General features: G+C 39.2%; 1 protein-coding gene across 7 annotated transcripts in view; it reads left to right on the top strand.

Annotated features, from left to right (window-relative positions):
- Window positions 1–13,583, top strand: part of NTRK2 (neurotrophic receptor tyrosine kinase 2) — a 211,408-nt gene that overhangs the window by 26,681 nt on the left and 171,144 nt on the right. For all 7 annotated transcript variants that reach the window (XM_063321389.1, XM_063321390.1, XM_063321391.1 and 4 more), the window contains exon 5: window positions 2,151–2,305. In XM_063321389.1, the coding sequence (XP_063177459.1) occupies window positions 2,151–2,305 (155 nt within the window). The remainder of the gene's footprint in view (window positions 1–2,150; window positions 2,306–13,583) is intronic.

Genomic DNA, 13,583 nt, shown 5'->3' with positions numbered 1-13,583 from the left:
AATCATTTGGTAATGAAACACTGGTAAACATTTATTTGTAGATTGTTTCAATATTACATTTGTATCCTCTGTTCCATCAAACAGAATTTCTGTATTAGTATACATTCCAAAATTTTGGTCATCTTCTGGGTTCTTTGCTAATATATGGGTCTGCGGAGAGCCTGCAGGAGCTTTGGGAGGGCTGGGGCTGCAGAGGAGGGAAAGATTGCTCTCCTGGAGCTCAGAGCAAAGTCAGCAGTTGTCTAAAACACCAGCCCAAGAATTGCAACACTAGCCTTGCAATGCTTGACCTCTTCTGGTGCACTTCAGCATGTGAGAAATGAAATGAGCAAATCCCAGTGCCACAAAAAGAGATTATGCCCCTTAGGTATTGGTTTGTTGGTAATTAAGTTGGTATAATAATTTTCTTTACAGCCCAGGGAACATTACTCACTGGAATTTTCCTTCGTCATGTGTCGGTCGCCGAGCTCTGATGGAGAGACTAGGTAGTTGCAGAGCACTCCCATTGCTGTATGTTAGCACTCTTGTAAATAAAAACATAAAGGGATGAAAAGTTCAGGATAGGGTGAAATAGGAGATATTCCTCAGGTATTGTAGAGAAGAAGATGCTGTTTGGAAAGGCTTCTTCTTTTAGAACAAACTGTTTAGAACAAGCTTCAGCTGTAAAATTACAGCAAGCAAGATAAAGACATGTAGTTTGCTTTTACTAGGTCAGATTTGCTCTTTCACACAAATCTATGTGGACTGACATCATGCCTGTGTCCAGCATCCTGCCTGTGATGTGTCTGACTCCCTTGGTGGGTTTAACACAAAATAAAACAGTGGAAGAGGAGGACTGCTCAGCCACCGGTCAAGAGAAATTTCTCTTTTATGGGGAACCTAAATGTTGAAACAGAAGATACGAAGTAAATCTTGCTGTTTTGAATATGCATGTTGTATGTTTTCACTTAAGGGATCCTAATGTTCATGCTCTGTCTTGCACAAGCAATACTTGTCCATGCTGTGGTGGTGTTAAAGTCCAGCAGCTTACTTCTGTGAATACAAAGTGCTCTTTCAGAGACATGCAAGAGTGATCCCTGCAGCTGTTAAGCCTCAAAGATCTGCAGGTGGCTTTTGGGGGAACAGGTTACAGCTCTGATAAGCTGAGGTTGTTGTGATTCGCGTGCTTCATGACCTCAGAAGGCATTTCTGAGCATGGATTCTGTAAGCAGCTTGAGTTTGGTTTCTATGCATGGAAAAAACCTGTGAAATTTTGTTAAGAAGAATTGTTCTCCTTGTAATGAGATGCCTTAAACAGTCAGTTGCACACGCTTTATTGGATCTCATCTATGCCTGTAAGAGAAAAAAAGAACACTGTGTTACTTCTTATGTAGATACTGGAATGTTTCTGCTCATATTTTACCTGGACATTATTGTATTACATTGTTGTGTAGATTTATTAAATTTTAAAACTAGAATTCGCTAAGTTTATTAACCTGTCATTTAAATTCTGTGCAGCATACTGTATAGCTAGATGATACATTTCTGTTTCAGGGCCATTTTTTTGGTTAGTTTTTCTTCGTGACATCACCTAGTGTTTTACTCTGGGATTTTCTAGAGTGTTGTAGTGGATGAGTTTTGAAGGTTAGGTAAAATCCTTTTCTATGGTTAGAGTTTATTAGAGCTTGCCTGTAATCCATGGCTGTTTGACTCTGTAAAGGATTTACCACCTCACAGTAATAAAACATTTCTGGCATGATGTTGCTGAGGTAACTGGGCAGAGAGTCAAGTGTAGAAGAGAGGAATTCTGATCTTTGCTTGACTTTTATGAAATAAAATGGAGCTTTGTGGAAAGCCCAGTTCCCCACGTGCTCCTGATTTACACCAGTGAATTGGAGGTAGTCGTTGAGCCCCATGTGTGATCTGTCTGGTCTATGATGGTCTGGATTCTTGGTGCAAAAGTGAGCTTCATTCTCTACCTGGAAACTATTATCCACTTGCAGCTTGTATTGCACTGAGGTTACTAAGGTTGTATTTCTTATCTTTCTTAACTAAAGGGTTCAACTTCCACTTTTACTCAGCTGAGTGCTTGGAATCCCCCTGCCCCTCATTTTTTTCTATATGCACGACATATTCTGCATTCTGAATAAACTAGGTTTTTTTTGCTATAGGATATTGGTGGACAATCCATTCAAGTGTTCCTGTGAAATTATGTGGATCAAGAAATTTCAAGAGACCAAGTTTTACACAGAAACTCAGGATTTATATTGCATAGATGACAACAACAAGAGGACAGCCTTGCTGGATATGAAGGTTCCGAACTGCGGTAATACTCTTGTAAAATAAAATTACTGCTAAATTGTTATGAGACAGGAAAAACAAACATGCTTTTTTTCCAAGATGCCTATCAGGATGACAACAGTGCTGTTAAAGGAAAAGGTTTCAGTGGAGATATTAACCGCTCAGTTGCCTTTCAGCCCACATGGAATAATTCTGGGAGCTTCAGTAAAGCTTTTTTTTTTTTCCTTGATCCTTTAAGGATGTACCATTACTCAAGTGGAGGAAACAGAACACCAACTGTAGATAACACACAAGAATTATATAAGATGCATGTGCCTTTGTTAAACTAAATAGTAGTGCTTCCAAGCTCAACAGACACAAAATTGTACCTTCTTGAATTTTTTTCAGGTATTTATGACGCATGAAGTCTTTATTTTCCTTCAAAAATACTAACTGCAGTGCTAGAACCATAGGAAGAAAATTTAGAACTAACTGCTAATAGACACAAATTAGCAATAGCTCTATTCTTCACACAGATAAAATTCTAGTGAGTTCACTTGTAAAAGCTATGTAAAAGAGTCATAACAAGCTCAGGTCTGTCTCATTTTGCAGCATATTGTTTTCAGTGACATTATATGGATCTGGACATAGGGGAAAAATGATGTAACAATAAGGCCATCCCTTTACTTTTTTTGTATACAACTTTGTTGCCTGTATATGGCCCTGGGACAGCTGGGGAAAGGTTTCAGCCACTAGTTGAAGAGATTTTTCGTGCTGTGTGTAGGAGGGGCAGAGACTGGGTGTTTCTGACACAACGTGAGACCTGCTGGACTCTGGAGTTCCGTTTGCAGAGCAGGGAGCTGGGGTGCCCAGCAGGAGGCAGGCAAAATGGAAAGGGAGCAAGGGTATCCTCATGGAGGGCTAATTTGGATTGGAAAGGCTGTAAGTGAAGGTCAATAGCAGGAGGAACACTCAATGGGCAAAATTGAGTGTCCTTTTCTTGTCCGCTTATATGGAGGTTGTTGCACCCTTGACAGCAGCTGCCAGTGAGGAGCTGCCATGGAGGGGACCTGCTGCAGACCCAACATGTGAGGCGTTTAATGGCAGTAATGCATTTTATGCCCACATATCATGCTGTTGGTCTTGTGTCCAGCGTCCTGCTGGGGCGAGGTGTGGTGGTGTACTCATGACAAAAAATATACTAGTATCTGGTGCAATCCAAAAAAAAAAGCAACCTATTTAGGGGGTCTTGCGAGCTGCACAGTTGGTCTTGTGTGCTGCAGGTCCTGATTTACGTGAAGTGGGAGATAATACCAAGATGAGGTAAACGGACCCAATCATCTCTCCAGCTGGATGGACTAGAAAGTAGATTAATCTGCTGGGTGTAGAAAGGTCTCCTGGTGGACTGAGATTCATTACTACAAACCAGGAACTCCAGCATAGTCTTTTGTAACATTCCTGGCTGGCACAGCTGGAAGCTACAAGGTAGCTAGGATTTTCTTTTGAAAAGTTTTGATGTTAAATACCCAGAATTAAACCAATGAGACATTATTTCTCCTGAGTTCTTGACCATCTTCAGTCTGCAACAGACTTGTCTCTGACCTCTGGATGCTGTGTAGGTACATGTGTGTGTACACATGCATGCATCCTGTGAACATATCTTGACTAAAATACTTGCCATGACAAAGGAAGGTGTCACTTACAACTAGAGGAGGAAGAGGAGGAGGAAATGTATATACGACATTCAGATTGGAAATTGCAGTATGTGGAATTTCCGTAAGAGAAGTGTATGTTTTGCTGAAGTGGATGTGAGCCCATGTCTGCAAATTATTTATATTAGTTTACAGGGTCCAAATATCACTGAACTCACTAAACTTTACATAATTGGATTTTTTTCCTTTTTTTTCTATTGTTTTAGTGCGTTTTTCTTCCCCTTAATTTACCTTTTTCAAAATGAACCAATGCAGGACATAGGTTTTAATAAAGATGTCAACACAGCCTTTTCCTAGGCATAGAATAGAGAAACCCAGATGAAGAGAATGGCTGTCTCAGTGAGCATGGGCTCTGTTCTGGAAGATGTCTGAAAGATCCAATGCACGGCTTGCTTTCAGTATCTCTGCAGATATTTTTCTGTGTTTAAAAGGACAAGACTTAATTTAAAAAAACCCGCTGATGTAGCTGGTTTATTTCATTTCCAGAACTTTGTGAGAGGCTAATAGGTAGAACTGAAATAGAAGAATTAAGCTTTTGACATGTGTGATTTTTTTTTTCCTGAGCTACTTGACCTTTTTAGCTCTTTTTGATGTCAAGAGAATTTTTTGGGCATGCAGGCCTTTGAATTTCGTTAATAAAACATGTTCTAATTTTCTCTGCTAATGAAATGGTTTCATCCCATCTCTGGTTTGTTAATTTTTTTTTATTTAGAAACTAAGCAAACATACTCTCTTCTTTGTGTGCAGGTGTTATTAATTACTTCATAATATTATAGTAAGTGGCCTGTACAGTACGTGGTAAATGTCTTGGTAATAGGACGTCTCGCTACTGTGTGCTGTTAATAAATCTCTTGCTGGGAAGTTGGAAGAGGCCACTGTGGTTTCTTGATCATAAGGCTTTGGTTTGTGGATAATTGATGTGAAAATTAGCAAAGTTTTTTGGTACTTATTGTTTATATGGTAGAAGTATTCATTAATTTGCTGATTAAAGGCTGGTTGCAATTTAGAGGCCTCTTTTCTTGAGGTTCAAAGTCGGGTATGCTTACTATCTGGAAGATCCTTTCCAGCTGCAATATTAAAGGTGTCAATCAATTGTTACGATGTTTGCAGAACTATTTTTTCAACTGCATTTGAAATGTATTTATGTATGATGAAAATTCTCAGATTCTTTTAAGCTTGAAATTTACACTTAATTACTCTGTCACAGGTTTTTAAGATGCATTTACCACAGTAGTATTAGTAGAGCCTTCTGTCTAGAGGAATGGTGCTGTTTAGTTTTGCTGTTTTCACAGCATTTGCTGGTTGTTGGTACAACATGGACAGCATCACCACACAGACCATCCTCTTTTTTTTTTTTGTTTCCACCTGATACATAGCATTAGAAAATGAAGAAAGAGAGCTAATAAGTAAACACTTTGTTCTTATTACTACTTCTGTAAGCTCTGGCGGCAATTGTCACTGGTGTATTAAGTCCTTGGAAGTGAGGCATGTCCCATGCCTGGGGTAGGGTCACTCAAAAGTCCATCAGGCTGCGGGGACTTTGGCACTTCAGTCACTTCAGTGGCTCACTGAATGCCAAGGAGGCAAGACCATGTCTTTGAGACTGGTTATTAAGGTGTTGGTTGCTTCCTCTTGTAGGCATTCAGCTACTTGGAGGCTATCGTGGAACTCACTGGTATCAAAAGAAGTCTTTTTTTCTTATGGTATTTTTGGGGGAAGTCTGGCTTCTACAGCTGTCTCTTCAGTCCTGTGTGGATTTTTTGTTTCTCTGAATCTCAGTCCAGTAATAGTGTTTTGCCTTATCTGGCCAATTTAGTTAATCAGATTGCTTTATATATGCTGGTGTGGTGCTTGATCTGGCTTTCAATTTTGCTTACTGTCCCAGCTTTCTATGCTTATTTATGATGTATTGTTTCGGTAGATGTTTTCTTTCTTGTCATTGGTCATGCATGCCAGCTAAAGTCTACTGAACAAAGTGGCAAATTAGTCTCATGAACTCATTTGCACATATATTTGTACATATAACAAATGCATGTTCAGACTGGCTATTTCTATATGCAGCCAGTCAGTGGAAATGTTGTCTGTTCTAAGCGCTACTGGATTTTATGAATGCTAACACTTTTTGTCTGTCTCTTCCCTTGCGCATGAAGTTCTATGGTGCTCCTTCTTGTGTATGACTGACGAAATTTTAGAAGTTGTTGTAATATAGAATTACAATCTGAAGAGATGGGTTGCCCATTTCTTGCTTAGGTGGGAAAGTCACAAAATTTTACAGGTAGTTGTTCAGATGACTATAAATGGACTGGTCGTAGATTTTTGCCCTAGAGGTAAATAAGTAAATATCAAACTGGAGGCAGGTGCCTATAAATTCTAAGGCGGGGGGGAAGGCGAAGTGAAGGACTGACATGTTTATTTCTTTGAATTTACACAAAAGATTGTAGTATTAGTGAGTCAATAAAATAAGCATTAGATCTTAGGCAATCACTGTACAATGCAGTCTAAAACCACAAGCAAAGGCATAATCCAATGGGTGTTGACATTTTTTTCCATTATCAGGCAGACTTCACAGATAAGACTATCAGAAGGAGAACATTACAGGCAGAATGAAGTGAGTTTAAAAAAAGCCTTAAACATTCTCCGTGTTTACCTTTCAGAATATTCATGGGCTTTTTAGTCCGTGTTGTTTATTTTGGCTCAAGAGCTAGGTGTTATGCATGATGTATGGTGGAAAACTGTTCTTATTTTCTCTGTAAGAGTTTTAATTCTTATCTGTGATCATGGGCTGCATGAAAAATGTTATTTTTTATGAGTGTTTTTACAGTAATGGGTTTAACTGTTGCTCCAAAGTTGAGTTAGAATGTTCCAAACTTAATTAAAATGATTTTCATTGTTCCAGCTTTTAAGTGAAAATAACCAGTAATTTATGGGTGTTTGAAAAGGCAACAGGAATCTCATTTTCAAAGACATGTACATAACTTCCTTGTGAGCATGCACACTTTTATCTGTTCGTGAAGTAAGTTTCGTATAGATATCTAGTTATATGATATGTAAATCAGGGCTTGTGGATGATGATAGCTGAGTGTATGTGATGTACGTGAATGTCTCACATTTGAAAAAAAAAAGCAGAATTTTGTTTTATGATTCTGATTCAATTTCTGCTTAACTTGAATGAAGCAGGTTTATGATACAAAGCAGGTTAGAAATAGAAAGAGGTAAGGCACTGTCTAAGGGAAGGAAACGTGTCTTGATCACTACAATATTGTTCCCAAACCCAGTGCATTGTGCACACTTGCAGAGGTACTCTCTATGCCTGACTTGACGCATCTGCATGAATGTGGAGTATGGACCTACTGAGGGAGGACGGATATCTGACTGTTGGCTGGCGGTATTCTTACTTTGTTCTTATGATGTAAGTAGGTGAAGACTGATGACTAGATAACTGTATTCTGAAGTCTAAAAGAAGTACTTTTTTCACTTTAAAAGTGGAGACATTTCTTGAAGGCATCTCTTCAGCCATATATTTGCTATATGGTATAGTTGGTATCAAGAATGAAATCCATCATTTTACTTCTGTATGTAGTTCTCTGAGACTGTTCCTGTTTCAGGATCACATGTTTATTACATTGCAATATTTGACAGGTTGGCATTGTTTTCAGTATTTCCTGGACACATGAAATTCCCCAGATAAAGATACAAGAATTGCGTCTGCATTATATGCACTTAGTGAATAAGAAGCCATTTGTTAGAGGTTTGCATAAGCTAGTTGAGGCCTCATTAACTTACATTACAAAGGCTGTTTAGCTCCTGGTTCATCTGTTCAGTTTGTGGCTGTTATATTCAGCCCAACTGCACTGAATGTATTTGGGTTTGTTTTGAAAGTTGTGGATAAACAACTTAAATACCAATTAATAACAATTTCTCCAGAGGTAATTTAATTTCCTTAACCATTCAGGGAATTTGAGGAAAACATTGCTGGTTACCTCCAGGAGACTGCCAGCAAGGGAAGTGTTGATAAGGTTGATAGCCTCTCTAGATACATACAATTTGAAAATTCTTGCAGACAAACTTGATATTAGTACTGGGGACGGCGTCAATTAAACGATTCAGGTGCTGCAAGATCCTTTCTTATTTAGCACCTTCCTACTAGAACCCGGGTCAGGCCTAGGACCTTAAGAGAAAGGTCCTGGGCAGAAGTTAAAGAGCTGATGTAAACCTTGGAAATATAAGCCCTTCATCCGGTTTGAAACGTCAACAGCAACCTTCAAAGCTCCTGTACAGGTTGACTGCAGAAGGCGGCTTGCTGTCCAAGTGAATTTGTTGGGCTGCACGGCTGTTGGTGGTTTTTGCCTGCATGGCATTCATAATGGCGTTTGAAGGCCTGGATGGGATGACAGCTTTGCAGAGGTTGTGTTTGTTGCTGTAATCGTGAAGATGAGTTAGCAAGTTTTGTGGCCTTTGCTGCAGCACACCCTGGCTCTACTTACAGAATTTTGCTTCTAGTGGTAATTTCAGTTAAGCAGGGAGTGATGGAGAGTATAAAGGCAAAGTAAGGGTGTATTGGCTCTGGGAAAGCATGCTTTAAAGACTCATCATCTTCCAGTAGAAGCTGTACTTGTTTTATTATTTTCTGTAAAGGTTCCCAGCTGAACGTGACAATCAGGCGTGTCATGATTGGAGGCAGATTTCTTTTAGTATTTTAAAATATTTGGGTGGCTCAGTGAGCTGCCACATCACTCATTCTGCTTCCCGACAGAAAGACGTTCCTCCATAGACTAATGAGGTGGGTGTTGTGAGATCTGGCACGGTAAGAAAATGAGAGTTGGACTTCTAAGAAGGTATGCTGAAGCAGCAAGCATGTCTAGCAAGAAGAGGCCTGAAATGAGCTTGTTCAGTGTGCATATGCCTTCCAACTGCTCATTAGGAAATGCTGAAGGCATGGGAAAGTCCTAAACTCTGGTCTGAATGACTCTTCTCAGGGCTTTGGCAAGGAGCATCTATGTTTGGACTCAGTCTCTCCCAACAGTAAGAATTTGTGCTTTTCCTTTCAAAAGGACATAACAAGACCTTCTTTTTTTTTGTGTGTGTTTTTTTGTTTTTTTTTTTTTAAATACAGGAGGAGATTTTTTCATCCTTCTCTGGATTCCTGTTCAGTTCAGGAATCTAACCTACAACTTTGGGGATAATGTCCTCGCCACCGACCTGTAGAGTGTTTGAGACTGTTTTAGCTTAACGCTGTCAGACCTGTGCAAAATATCATGGTCATTGTGGAAAACACAACCAAGATTTGCTGTGCAACATGATGAGCACATCTCTATTTAGTGGTTATTCAGTGCTCTATTCAATGGCTATATATTTTTCTAAAGAGGTGAAGAGGTTTTGATCTGGGACTGTTTCTTTAATTTACATTAGCACTCAGAGGGCAGAGTATGGAAATATGCTGGGGAAAGGATCATAATCCAGGATTCCTTTTCCTTTTACCCCCTTACACCTTTCAGATTAGTGCCCTTACTGTTAATTTTAATTCAAGGGAAATTTCAAGTTTTGTTGTGCATGATGGCAAAGTTATAGTGGAGAAATGGAGAGTAGCGCCTGGTGGTTGGAGCAGTGAAATGAGAAGTTGTGGGCTTCTCTTCCCTGTAGCTGGAGAGGGAAGTGATCTTTGGGCTCCAGAAAAAAGAAGATATATGAAAGATGATAATATTCTAAATGTTCCTCATTTCTGCTAGTTCTGTATTTTATTTGTGCAACATATTTTTTTTTGTTTTCATTGAATATGGTTGTGGTTGTCATCTTGGAATAATTTATGTGAGATTTCTGCAATAATCTCTATGTACTGAGCATTTTGATAATGTGGTTGTGATACAACAGGAAATAGAAACAGTGTTTTACATTTCTTTAATTCATGTTTTGCATGTAAACTTTTGGGGAATATCCTGTCTATAGTGCTCTAAAGATGCAGCCAGGCTGATTTTTGGCCCTGTCGTTCTGCAGACTTCAGTGGAAACATGCCCACTTACCCCATGTCTGAAATCTGGCTCAGAGCTTGTTGGCTGCAGACAGTCGCTAAGTGAAACACAGGAGGTGAATTAGATATCCAACAGCTCCTAGCTTTATAGCTAGAATTACTAGGAAGTTTTTTGCTTTGTTTTTTTAAACTCATAAAAGCCCACAGGAAAAGACCCTTGGAATTTGTAAACATTCCTGTATTTTTGAACAAGGCAGAATTTTACTAGAATGATATAAGAAAACTCTGTTTTTCTTACGTCTTACATTGATACTACCTGTTTGGAGCCGGTAGGACCTCTGAAATTTGCAGATCCATTTGCACAGTTCTTAACAAATTGCATTGTCAACCATTCTGTTTTCAGGCTCCAGACAGTACAAGTAGTGGGTGTTACCAAGCTGTACTGTAGTGCTGTAATTAGTTGTATGTTTTCTCCCTAGAGAGAAAAGGCAGAAACAAGGGAGCCAAGAACCTTGGCCTGTATTTAAACCTTATGTGTGGCAAGCAGACTCGATTTGGGCCACTGTATCTTAGAATTTACAGGGGATATTTTGTAAATCAGTGGTTCTGGTAGTTTGCCATTACATGGTTCCGTTTGATAGATGGTTGTTGTCTCAGTATTAATTTAATCATTCTGGGTCAGATATATTTTTTTAAAAAGTGATTAAGGATTTCAGGTAAGGATTAAAATGACCTTATTAAAATTCAGATGGAGTTGGCTAGTTTTGAGGAAAAAAATTGTCCATTTTTTCTTGGTAACTGCTTGTTCTTATCACAGAACAGACTGACCTGCAAAAATGTGGCAAGCAAAAAAGAGACGTCATGGGCCACATTGAAAACCATTTAGTGACACTGCGTCATGGCTAGACTCCTGGGAGTTTGTCCACAGGCTGATGAAAATCAGGAACTTAGTGTGCAAAGGATGGCATAAAAGTTGCTGTAGTATATTGACTAGAGCATTAGCTTAGTTCTGAGAGGTGAGTTACAGACTACAGAGTTTGTATTAATACTCAGTTATTTCTTAATTAGGTCATATCCTTCCTTTTATGTGAGGTGACAGTCTGGCTCTACCAAGGCCAGCATGAGTTTTCTGTAGAAAGCAGTAAGTAGCAGCGTGAAGTCTTTGAAAGCCCTCTAGGAATTGAGGCACTTTCTTTTTATTAATTTCCATTGACAGTTGTGTAGCCAAATGCTGTAGTAACCTTTGAAAATTTCATCCGAAGTATTTGGTTTTGTGATTGCTGAAGTCCCAGCTGTGCACAGTGGAGATATGAGTCATTCCCTAGCAATACTTGACAGTTCCACTGTCTGATGGCCTCGGGCCATCAGTTTGCACTAATGATGGTCTGTGAAGGTAAATAGCGCCCCCCCTCAAAAGGAGGGTTTGTACATTCTAAAGCATGAGATGGTATTTGGAGAGACTCAGCTGACATAAATGAGTTCCTCCTGCTTGTCTCTATTGTGTCCGGTTGTGCTGGGATGAGGGAAGTGGCTGCTTATTCTAATCCAGAGCTACCTATTTCTGGGAATAGAGTGTTGCCAATTTGAATATGAGAACAGATATTCTGTATGTGGTGAAATAACATAGCTGTTAAGCACCCATACATAATGAAACACTTGGATTTTTGTGTACACTTTTACCTATTGAACTACGTAACTCTCTACATTACAGTTTAAAATTCTCAGCAACAGGTTCTGTCCTCCTATTTTTGTAGAGATTGAAAAGCTTTGTATAGATTATTGAGAAGAAAAGGGACTTGAGAAAATGAAATAAAACAGAGTGGTCTTCAGAAGATCATTCAGAAACTCTCTTTGCTCTGTCCCATCAGAACAGGAGAGCTCTCAATGAATTTGAATGTTACAGACGAATTTCAGGACTGGAAAAAGGGAATGGCTCTTGTGTATGGCCTGGACAGCATGCCTGTGGAACTCGTTGCTGCAGAAGGCTCTTGGGGCCAAGAATATAGCAAACTTAAAGGAGAAATTGGATACTAGCAGTGTTATTACTGATATCCAGAATTATGTTTCGAGCGTTGGGGCACAGGGTAATCTCTGTCTGACAGATATCAAGATGGGACTTGTGGAAAGATGATGTCATGTCTACCTTGTGTGGGCTCTTATGCTACAGTCTAAACTTACTATGCTGGCAGTATACAAAAGTATTTGAACCTGATATCTGATTGCTTGTATCAATTACTGTATACAAAGTCCTTTAAAATGTACAACTGTATCAACAGAAGTGATAGCATCTAAAACACTGTATTTAACCAAATTAAGTCAGGAGTAAATGCAGCATGGTTGGATATCTTTGTAATTGTGTAGGTGTCAAAATGCTACTGACTTGTATAAAGGGTCTCACACTACACTGAGCATACATACTCAGCCTATGTGTCTTTTAGGGTGCATTGTGGTTTCTAAACACAGTTATTTTTCAGTGCAGGTTTTGCTGCTTAGTCTCGTTGCTTTATTGGTAAGTCCAGTGTATCACATTTTCTAGATATGAGGTCTTAGGCTACTGTCTGCTTTTTTGCAAACAGAGCCACTTCTCAACTAGTGTGTATTCTGCTGTGGAGCAGTCTGGATGCCACTGGAAATAAAAGCCAAAATGACCTTGCAGTTAAAATTCACTAACTCAAGGTATCCAACCAGAAAAAATGAATCCCAAGGCAATTATTTTATGTGTTTCACACCCACCTCTTATGACTGGGAAAGGGAGCAAAAGAAAACACACACAATAATGTGATTATTCTGCTCTGTTCTGTTCTGTTCTATTCTATTCTATTCTATTCTATTCCATGCCATGCCATGCCATGCCATGCCATGCCATGCCATTCTATTTTGCCATTCCATTCTATTTATACTTTTTTGCAACAATGTTTTCTGCCAGGTCTTGCAACTGATTTTTAATGTGACTTTGGGAATCTGTAGAATAATAAGCACTGTTATATTATTCTCTCAGAGATATGACACCAACATGACAAGTACAGACTTTTGCAAATAAACAGAACTAGATAAAATTCTGTGTGGGAACCAGAACCAGTACCAGATGAATTAAACTTCAGTTGCCTATCCTGTAAATAAACACACTGCAAGAAGAAGTTGTCTCAGAACTTAACAGGTATTAAAGGAAGGCTCTAAAGGACCAAAGTTGTTTTTTATTTTTGCTTACATGACACATTTCACATGAAATGATGTGTTAGCAGGAGCTGTGCAGGCTTCACTGTGCAGCACAGTGAAACACTAATCTGTTATGTAGACCTTGTCCCAGGTGAAGAAGAAAGGAAGGCCCGGAAGAAGTGGGGAGCTTTAATCTCTTCGCAGGTTCAGGTCTGGCAAGACCAGTTGGAGTGGTTTTCAGAGGTGGTGTGGAAGTGTAGCTTTACAAAGCAAATGATCTCATTACTTCTCTCCTTGTTCCCTAACCAGCATAATTAATATCCAAATGTTCCCTAAGATTAGTTTTATTTCCTGCCCAGCTAGTTGACAGACACTGCTGAGATTTGAATTCACAGCAGGCGAGAGCAGATGGCTACCTTCGCTAACAGATTACTGCATCAAGGCGTACAAACTGTCCAGCTCTGTCTCAATAAACTTCAACATATGATTTA

This window comes from Chroicocephalus ridibundus, chromosome Z (genome assembly GCF_963924245.1).
Source record: "Chroicocephalus ridibundus chromosome Z, bChrRid1.1, whole genome shotgun sequence".
Lineage (NCBI taxonomy): Eukaryota > Metazoa > Chordata > Aves > Charadriiformes > Laridae > Chroicocephalus > Chroicocephalus ridibundus.
Note: the sequence above shows the minus strand (reverse complement) of the source record. Positions and strands in the feature narration are given on the sequence as shown.